The following is an 11,229-nucleotide window of genomic DNA, read 5'->3' as shown; positions in this document are numbered from 1 at the left end:
GGGGTGAAACTGAAAAGGGAATAAGAACAAAATTAAATATTAGTTCTCTAAAGACTAATTTTTAAACTTAAAAAAGACTAATTAGAATATTTTACCTCCTTTGAAGAATTATTTTCATTTAATTGAATAAAATCTTCAATTTAAATCTCTCTTTCTCTTAAAAACATTCCGTATCGCATTCCTCTTGAAATCAATGACACTTTTCGGGATGCATGTACTTAAACTGAATACAAGAATCTGGTACTTGAGAATATCATTGCGAAGGGATGCTGCGCGTTTTTGGAAGATGAAAGGAAGTCCATTTTCTCCTTGACGTTTTTTTCGAGTAATATACTCAAGTACTTCGATAAAAAGTCGTATCTGGAGCAGATATTAAATCTAAACTAAGAGTATCTTTCATTTTCTGTAGTTAAAAAGAATGTAAACTCATTTACTAAGTAAACTTATTTTATAATTTGTAAATTTGTAAACTTATTTACTAATTTGTAATGTAAGCGTAGGTATTTATACTAATTTGTCAAAAAAGAAAAAAAAAGTGTAATTAGAAGAATTAATTTACTCAATATGTGGTTAAATTACCTTCTGGTTCTATTTCCAGGAGTGAAAAATTCAGTATCTGGGATGAACAGTCATGACACCAGGAGCAGCCCTAATGGTTCTGCTATCATTAATGATGACAAGTTCCGCCATGACGAACTCATCATCACGGGCACATCACACCCTCACCAGGAAGGTTTCGAGTGTGAAACTGAAGAGCGGTTACATGGAAATTGTTCAGGAAGAAACGTGCTCGGATTCTCTTATTCGACTGTATTGCAGGTTTGTTGACATTGTTCCCACTTCGCGACAATTAATCAAATGAATTCAATTTTAAAGCAGTTCACTTTTTTCTTTGTTCAATTCTTATTGACAATTGTTGACACTTGACAATCCCGACAATATACTTAACGACACTGTCTGACACTGTCAAAATAATTGTACTAACCTAACCTCCAGATTTTGGCGGTTTTTAATTTTTTTTGCAATTGGTAATTCACACAGCGATTTTGCAGGTTGGCAAACCTGATCTCGATAGTTGATCGATATGACTAACCTAACCTCAAAGTCACTCAGTTGTCGTTTGTTTATAACGGAAACTTGCAGAATATTTTGAGACAAAATCTTTTTATATATTTCATATATTTCTAACAAATTTGGACGTAAAGTGTTAATTTCCGCTGTAAATAGAAAAATGTTACAAAAACGCTATACTGTAATAATCAAACTTTATTTATTTATCTATTTTGCATTGAAACCGCATTGAAGCCATTGAAACGATTTGAAGATTGAAACCAATTTTTTGAAACTAAAAGTGAAGGACCTTCTTTCAGATCACTGAGATCGATCATTTTCGTTCTGGAAGCCGAATATCATCTCCACGAAAGCAAGCACTGCGGTTACGATATAAAAGCTGTCGAAAGAGAACGTCAAAAAAAGTTACGTCAATTAGAAGAACAAAATCGATTTTACAACGTAAAACTTGCAAGATACATGCGAGAACTTTACATGGTGAAAGAAGAAAAAAAGTCGACCCATGTTGATTTTAGATCGTCATTGAACAGAAGGTGAGAAAAATTAAATATTTAATAAATCGAATTCTATTTGTACATATTCGCAGCAAAAATTAGAAGATCGAAATACCGAATTCATTTTTATCGAAAAATGAGATCTTGTCAAAGAAAGCTTCTGTGATTTTTGCAATTAATACTGTTTATTTTGAGAAAATAGTCGAATTTAAAAATACCGATTCGTTTGTTATGCTACTGAAGAAAGGCACATGTCTTTCTCACGTACTGTTTAATTATTTTTCAAAAAACTTCTGTATTCTTGGTTCTTGTTTAATTTTAGAAAATCAGATGTTTACGGATGTTTTTTTTTTTCTTTTTGAAATGTGTGAATTTCTTAAAGGGTCTAATTAGATGTGAGTGTGGTTTTCTAGTTTGCGGTTGAAGACACCGAAATTTAATATCCGTAGAGTTGTCTCATGGATGATTATCAGCTTATTATTCTCGTATTACTAAAACCACGTATTGTTTTGCAATAGTCAGAGAAATATGTGTAAAATTATTTTGACAGGTTATTTTTAGAATTACGGAAAATAAGAAGTAGATCGATTCTGACTGATCACGATCATAATTAATTTGACTTATTGGATTCTTTTTATAAACAAGAATTTTGATGATCAACAAGTTTATTTTACTTTTTATGAAAATAATTGAATTCTTGCGAAGAATTTTATTACAATTTTTTAAAATTCTAATTAAATTCTTTTAAAGAATTTTTTTGAATTTTTTTTAGAATAATGAAGATTCTTTAATAATTTTAATTGAAAAGTTTGAAAGTAATTGAACTTTATGAAGAATGTCTTTGAAGTTTTTAAAATAATCGTGTCTGTTAATAATTATAAGAAAAATTTGATTTTAAATTTTATTAATATTGTATTGAAAATAATAGAATTCCTGAGAAGAATTTTATTATTTATAAAAATAATTTAATTTATGCGAAGAATTTTACTTTAAAAATAATTTAATTCTTGCAAAGAATTTTACTATTTACAAAAATAATTGAATTTTTTTGAAGAATTTATTAAAAGTTTAGAAAATAATTGAATTATTTGGAAAAATTTATAAAAATTTTAGAAAATAATTGAATTATTTTGAAAAATTTATAAAAATTTTAGAAAATAATTGAATTATTCCGAAAAATTGAATTTTTTAAAAATATTAATGGAGTTTTTTTAATAATTTTAATTGAAAATTTTGTAAACAATTCAATTTTATGAACAATTTCGTTCAAGTTTTTAAAATAATCGTGTTTGTTATTAATTGAAATTATGCATTTGATTATTGAATTTTATTAAAATTTTTAGAAAATAATTATACCTATTATTGGTAGAATTTGATTACAATTTTTAAAAAAAATTATTGCGAAGAATGTTACTACATATTTATAAAAATAATTGAATTGTTTTGAAGAATTTAATAAAATTAAAAATAAATTTAATTCTTTCGAAAAATTTTATTAAAATTCTATTAAAAATAATAATTGCATTCCTGCAAAGAATTTTACTATTTATAAAAATAATTAAATTAGTCCGAAGAATATTATTTATTATTTATGAAAATAATTTAATTGTTTTCAAGAATTTTATTTTAATTTTTGTAAATGATCAATAATAATTAATAATGTACTTTAATAAATGAATTTTCAAAATTTTGAATCTGAAATTATTTAAAAATATTGAAGTTTATATTTGAAAATAAAAAATTTTGTAATTTGTATAATAACAATAACAAATTAAATATCAAGTTTCCCGCTCATAATTTATTAAATAATTGTAATTTAGTATTTTTTGCTTTTTAATTTATTTTTACATTTTGATTTGAAAAATTGTCAAATTGGAATCTCTGGTTTTTGAAAGTAGCACGCTTCTGGGTATTAAATTAAAATTAAAGTACATCTTGAGTTTTAAAGGAGGCCTTTTTTAAGACCCTCTGGTCTATTTTCATTCAAACCTACTTCTGTGGAAGATTCCGCAGAGCTTATGGTCTTCTCAGCATTGTGAAATGTCTACATATATATTATATATATATGTACACATTGCAACAATGATCAAATAAAAACGACGTATATTTTGAATGAATAGAGTGCAGATGTGCCACAGAAAGGCGAAAATTCTCTTCACATTCAAATCTTAAGGGGGGGGAGCCGTTAACCAGATTTTCCTCCTTTTATACATATAAAAATTATGTCCTGGGTAAAAAATACAAATATGAATATTTTTCTCCCCTAAAATTAACATTTTTTCTTTTATTATTTTTTCCCTTTGGTTTTTTTTGCATTCGTATAATAATAATAATAATAATAATAATTTTTTTTATTTTAGGTGTCTACGGTTTAGAAAAGTATAGTGAAAAGAAAAGTGTGAAAATTTACTAAATGCATGAGTATCGAGAAGTAAAAAAATGTGACAAAAAAAATTAGGCATATAATACTAAATATACAAGGGTGTAAGTTGGATCCTCTTGGGGTTGCCAGGACCTGAAACTAAATACCCTAGCAAATATAAATTTTGGTTTATTATTGCGAACCCCTATAGACGCCATATGATTTTATGCTGAAGTCATTCTCCTGTAACTGTTCGTCATTCACTAATAGATAATTTTCTTTTATTTTTTTTGAGAGAGAGCTGTTTATTTTTCTCTTATCATCAATAAAATTTTCCGAAACGTTTATACAGGAATTTAAAAATTCCATCATTTATTAACAGTTAGAAGTCGATGACAGTTGCTTTTTCTAAAAACTTGGTAAAATTGTTTTTTCTTTATCGGGTAAAAATCTATGTTGTAAAAATAAATTGCTCTCAGTAGAGTTTTACAGAGTAATTTCGAAACTGTATAGAGAGAACATGTGCAAATGTATCGATGCTTGACAAAAGGGTGGCTTTTTTCCTCTTGCATAGAGGTGGGGTTTGTAAATCAAACCCTTCGGCGTTTTTGAGCTTGCAATATATTCGTCAACGATAATTTCTTTCTCGAATAATCAACTTTTAAAATAATGGGAAATATGTCATTTTTTATCATTATTTTCTTTATGTGCGTGTACCCATCGTAAAATAAGAAAAAAAATTTAAGTTTACAATTCAAAAAAAAAATTTCGACATTCAAAAGCAGGGAAATTTTTTTTCTATTTCAAAAATAGAAAATCAAGATTTCTATATAAAAAATTATTATTCTGAAATTAAATATAATGTAAAATTAAATATTTTTCAGGGTTGTCACAGGTCAGATAAATCAGGACATTTAGAGAAAAGACAGGACAAATGAAATTCGTCGAGGAAATCAGGGAAATGTCAGGGAATTCTACCAAATGTGCTGGGAAAATAACAAAATTCTAGAATCACTGCAAAAATTCTCGTTTTTGGCGTTAAAAAATATTTAGAATTTTTTTTTATTTCAAAACTTAGAAATTGGAAATTTTGAAATTTTTTTAATACTTTTAATTTTAATTCTAAATAATTCTTCTTGGATTTTTTTTCACTTGATTTCTTATTTTTGAAAGTAATTTAATTTATTTTAAACAGTTAAATCCTAGTTAGCTAAACTGAATTCATTTCAATTTAATTTATTTAAAGAATTTATTAACTTATTATTAATTAATTTAAAGTCAATTTAAATCAGTTCAATTTAAGTTTAGAAAAAGCTGTAAAATTCTATTTCTGCTAAATAGAACAATTTTAAATTAAATTCTGACTTTACTGATATTTTTAATTACTCTAAACTTGAAAAAGATTTTAGTTAAAAACAGTTGCAATTTTCGAAGATATATAATTTAATTTCAGAAGGTTTTTAAAATAGGATTTTTAAAATTTTCAATTGTTGCCAAGAAATTATTAATAATTCAATATTTATTTAAAAAGTGATTTCAGTTTTAATTACTATTATTTGAAATTCTTAAAAAATAATTTTTATGTGAAATTTTGATTCAATTTTTATTTTTTATACTTGAATTTCTATTATTCTGGAATGAAAAAAAAATTATTAATGAATCATCAGAATTAATTCCAATTTTGCCAAATCGAATTGAAAATAATTGAAATTAAAGAATTTTATTACAGTTTTAAAAAAACTTAATTTTGAAAGAATTTAATTTAATAATTGCTAAAAAAATTGAGTATATTAGTTTAAAAAGCCTAAATTGCTTCTAAAATAATTTATTTTTAAAGTGTTCTAATACAATAATAATTTTTATTAATTAGTTAATTTTTTCAAAAAATTCAAATTTACAATTTTGCTCAAAACTTGAATTTCCGAAAAACTTTATTTAAAATTCTAAAGAATTATATTTTTAAATTATTTTAATTCTATTAGTTAAAGAAAATTGAAGTTTCATAAAAAAGTAATTGAAATAATTGAAATCTATTAAATTTTTATTAAAATTAATTTAATTTTTTAAGAAATTAATTGAAATGTTTAAAGATTGAGAGAAAAATTAAAATTAAAAAAAATTCAAAGGGAGTTCAATTATTAAAAGGCTCAAGCAACTCTGTTCTTTAATTAAGAATTAATTTTTTTAATATATACAAAATAATTTTCTCAATATAATTCATATTAATAAAAAGTGAAAAAATAAATATCGTTCGAAACTTTAGGAACATGAAAAAATATTTTCCATATACAGGAGAATTTGATAAAAAGAAATTACATTAGTTTATTTACAATTTTATTTTATTTTTTATATATTATTGTAAAATAGTGTTTTTAAAGTAAATGTAGCTTCAATGTAGGAAAATTAGCATGTCACATCTATAAAATAGAGAATAATAGCATTTGCAGATAACGTCATTGACCTAAGGGTTAATATTCGCGACACCAGTTTATTAATAATACAAAGTAGTAGGATATGTAACAGTAGTAATCGATCTCCTCCACTTGGAATTAACCATAAGAAGACTATTATGTGATAAATTCACATAATTTTCAGATCTGATTATCAAATATCAGAATTTATAATTTAATTATTATTTCTAAATGCGAAAATTCTTAAAATTCGTATTTTAAAAATGCGCTTTTTCATAGATATACATTTTTGAAAAAATATTGCATAAATGATCAAGAAGTTTCAAACTCTCAAATAAACAAAAATATTTTCGTTCATTACCAAAAATGCGAAAAATATTTTTTATAAATTACTGATTGCAATGAAAGGCAGAAGCTTACATTTTACATTATTGGAAAATAATTTATTTTTTTTGTAAAGACGCACAATTATAATAAAAATTTATTATTGGAAACCTTAAAAATTAATTTTTTTTTTATAGAGACGCAAAATTATTGTAATTAAAATTTATTATTGGAAACTTTATGATTAATTGTTTCTTATAGAGACGTAAAATTATTGCGATAAAAATTTATTATTAGAAACTTTATGATTAATTTTTTTTTTATAGAGATGCAAAATTATTGCTATAAAAATTTATTATTGGAAACATTACGATTAATTTTTTTTATAGAGACGCAAAATTATTGCAATAAAAATTTATTATTTGAAACATTACGATTAATTTTTTTATAGAGACGCAAAATTATTGCAATAAAAATTTATTATTGGAAACTTTATAATTAATTTTTTCTTATAGAGACGCAAAATTATGCTAATAAAAACTTAATTTGGAGAAGAAATTAAATTTCGGGTTCATTTGAACGTTCGGAAGTTTAGGATAATTTTAGTAGAAATTTATCTCGAATAAATAAAAAATAATCTAATTTATAAAAATTTTTGTTTGTTTGAAAATATTATAAGTAAAATATTTTTCCTTTTTTCAGATGCTCAGGACAACAACATTGTAGATACAAAATGTCCTCGGATCATCCTGGACCTCCTATTTGGAATCCAGCAAACATTCGTGTAAAATATGCATGTATACCTGGTAAGAAAATTTTTTGTTGAATATACATAATACGAATGTAGGAAAATATTACCCATCAATACTGGAGATTTTCTTTAATCTCTCACTATTATTGTTGGTATTAATATCAGGATATATTCATTTGTATGCATATACATAGAAATTGTACAAAATGTAGACAAAAAGGAACATGCGGTGCACCTACCGCAAACGCCGATCACAATAGGACCCTTTTCCGAAATATTCAGAAAAATATTGTATATATAGGAATCGAACAGCTGTGAATTCAGTGCATTTCTAATCCAAATTGTGGAGGGTTGGAAAAATAAATCTACCCTCAATGCTTTTAGGTGCACTTATAGTTTTTATCAAAAGTTCCGTTTGCGACAAAAATTAACAATGAATCATATGTATATAGAGAGAGAAAGAGAGAGAATATGTAAATATACTTTGGTTCAGATGTCAAGAAATTGGATATTTGCCATAAAGTAAAGTGCTTTCGGTCAACAGGATTGGAGGAAAATATTATGTTTCTGTAAAAGTAAAAATAACAGTTGTTATTAACTTAACAATTTTTTTTTTGAATAGTAACTTTTGATTTGGAAAGTTTTAATATTTTCACGTCAGATTTTTTCAATTGCAATGTCTTTTACTCGTTGCTTCCATACAATTAGAGAAAATTTTTTTTTTTAAAAAGGAATATAATAAATTAACACATTTTTTTAGAAATACTAAAATTTTAATTAAATTAAATAAATTTAATTTTTGAATTTCGAATAAAAAGTAAATTACTAAAATTTTTTAAATTCAAATTTTCTCGCTGGGTAAGAAACTTTTGCTCAAAAGTTTCCGTTAAATTCGTACAGAGGCCACCAGTTACTTAGGTCACGGTTTTAAAATGAAAGAATTTTCTTTTCTTTTTTAACACATAATGAAAATTAAACTATTCTTTTATTATTTGAAACTTAATTAAAATTTTAAATTCTTATTAATTTTTCAAATTTTCACCGAATTATGACAACAAATTATTTAGTTAGTCCCACCTTTTTTCGCAAAGTTATTTAATATTTTTTATTAGGCGTTCAATGAAAATTTAAATATTGATTTCAAATTTCCACATGATTTTAATATTTAATTGATTACTAAATTAATATTCATAAGCAAATAAAATACTATGATTCCATTTTTGAAAAAAATTTTATTTCTCTATAATTTTTATGCGCACAAAATATAATATTCGTTTTGACACAAGTTAAGTAAATAAGGGAATTTGAATAAAATTCGGGAAAATCAGGGCAAAATCAGGAAATTTTATCAAAAGTTCGGAAAAAATGTTAAATTTTTAGAATTTTTTAGAAAAATATAAAATTTTTGGGACCACCTTTAAAAAAGTTAAAAAGATTCTATTCTTCTTGAATTTTTTTTATTTGTCTTGAAAAAAAAAATTTCAAATCAAAATGTTGAAATCAGAAATTTTAATATATAAAAACCCAAATTATTTTTATTTTGGACAAATGAACTTTACAGAATATAAAATTAAATTTATTATAAATAATTAATTTTTGAAGAACTAACATGTAATATTATTACTTATAAATTATTATAATGAATAATTATACTAAAAAAAATTCCAAAAATAATTTTTATAAGAGTTGCATTTTCAAATATTATAAACAATTGAATTTCAAATCATTTCAAATTAAAATTTTTGAAAATTTGAATGTTTAATGATTTTAATGAAAAATTCCGAATGAGTTAGTTTTTCGAAAAAAATTTTATTTACATTTTTTGAAATTATTAGATTTTTTAAAATATTTAATTGCAAAATTTTCGAATATTCGAAATTTCATAAAATCGAATTAGAAAAAAATTGTAATTTTAGAATTATTTCAGGTGAACTTTCTATTTTTCTTTTAATAATTGAATTCTGAAAGAATTTTCTAAAAACTATTAAAAAATAGTAAATTTAGAGAATAATATTTTAGTTAAAAATTTCAAAAATATCTCAATTTTGATAAGAGTGTGTTGACAATTTTTATAAATAATTGAATTTCAAAGATTCCAAATTTAAATTTTTAAAAATTTGAATCTTAAATAATTGAAATTGAAAATTTTGTAGAAGTAAAATAAGTGGATTTCAGAATTATTTTATAGGTGAACTTTTTTTTCTTTGAATATAACTGAATTCTAAAAGAATTTTCTCAAAAATTATTGAAAATAATTGATTTAGAAAAGAATTTGAATTAAAAATTCCAAAAATAATTGAGTTGAAATTAGGAAAAAATTTATTTTCCCAACCCTGCATATACAAATTATTTATACAAAATAATGCTCAAACAATGCTTTCAAATTGATTTATCAAAAATTTTGTTCGAATATTTATGATGTAAATTTTAAATATTTCGTTTGACAAATGAAGAACGTGCAACATTGAAATTTATGAATTTTTGCTACAATATTAAAATTTTATCGGGAAAGTGACTAATTATGCAAGCTGGTACATTTTCCTGACTCAATCAAGTACCTCCGACTCTTCAGTTGATAAAATGCTGTGCCAACTAAATCACTAAATAAGTAGTCACAATGTAAAGAATTTAAAAAAATCGAAAGAAATTCGTCTTTTATTTTTTTAAATATCTTTTTTTTATTTTAGTATCAAACAAGAAAAAATTGTATTGCTACAATGAAAAAGAATGCGCATTTGATTCAAAGCCCTTGTCTATTATCAAATAATTTTTAATTAAATCTAATAATTTTTAATTAAGTCAAATAATTTTTATTGAAATTAAATAGTTTTTATGTAAATCAAATAGTTTTTATTTAAATCAAATAATTTTTTGTTAAAATCAAATAAATTTTACTATTTCAGTATTTGATTCAAATACCATTTGATTTAAAACCTTTCTTGGTTTCGAGTCACATTTGATCTAAGTAAATATTAATTCGATAATAGACAAATTTTATTTATTTATTTATTTATTAATAAATTCATTTGAATTAAATTTTTTTTTCCAGTGTACCAAGAAAAGAATAAAGCGAAAGATAAGTTACATCAATTAAACGGAGAATAAAAGAAAAAATTCGTGCAATTCTACTTGACAATTTCCAATTTGTTGAGATAGGACGTGTGTGGTTCTATTTGCCCTATACCTGATATTCTCTGTGTACAGGGAATCAAGACAAATAGAGAAAGAAGGAAAAAACACGTTTTTATGTACATGTATATCAAGTGCAGGGGAATAAAATTGATGATTCCCCTTCGACGCCCTACAATCGGTCCAATTCCTACCACCAACATTTATATTCCCTCTCCTAGTTTCGCAGCCGCCCAACTTTACACCCCCGAGAGAAATTGGGACAAGGGCACACTTGTGTCTATTCACACAAATATAATATATCCCCCCAGACATCGCTGATATCAAATTTATGACTTTTCATAATGTTTCCAACACATACGAGACAGTGTTCTCTTGATGCTGGAGAAAAAAAAGAAGAATCGCTTATTTTTTTCTTTTTTTTAACAAAAGTACAAATGCATTATTTCGAAACTCAAACACTGACTGTGCGGCTACTTTCAAAACTATTCTTTTCAACAATCTATTATTCAAGTTAACAAGAATATTTTATTTCAATTTAGACAAGAATTTATTTGAAATCAAATAAATAAAGAAGAGAGAAAAAACAGACGTCGATTGAAAAAGAAAGTTTTCTTGTCTTCTTTCTTTATTTGGAGTCAAATAAATTTTTCTCTAAATCAAATAAAATTCCTATAAACTTTAGTA

General features: G+C 24.0%; 1 protein-coding gene across 1 annotated transcript in view; it reads left to right on the top strand.

Annotated features, from left to right (window-relative positions):
* The window catches only part of LOC122500680, a 62,298-nt gene that overhangs the window by 4,102 nt on the left and 46,967 nt on the right, over positions 1 to 11,229 (top strand). Inside the window, exons 2-4 of the mRNA XM_043609731.1 lie at positions 599 to 819; positions 1,371 to 1,604; positions 7,365 to 7,468. Of these exons, the coding sequence (XP_043465666.1) occupies positions 632 to 819; positions 1,371 to 1,604; positions 7,365 to 7,468 (526 nt within the window). The 5' untranslated portion in view covers positions 599 to 631. The remainder of the gene's footprint in view (positions 1 to 598; positions 820 to 1,370; positions 1,605 to 7,364; positions 7,469 to 11,229) is intronic.

This window comes from Leptopilina heterotoma, unplaced genomic scaffold, assembly GCF_015476425.1.
Source record: "Leptopilina heterotoma isolate Lh14 unplaced genomic scaffold, ASM1547642v1 Lhet_19, whole genome shotgun sequence".
Lineage (NCBI taxonomy): Eukaryota > Metazoa > Arthropoda > Insecta > Hymenoptera > Figitidae > Leptopilina > Leptopilina heterotoma.
Note: the sequence above shows the minus strand (reverse complement) of the source record. Positions and strands in the feature narration are given on the sequence as shown.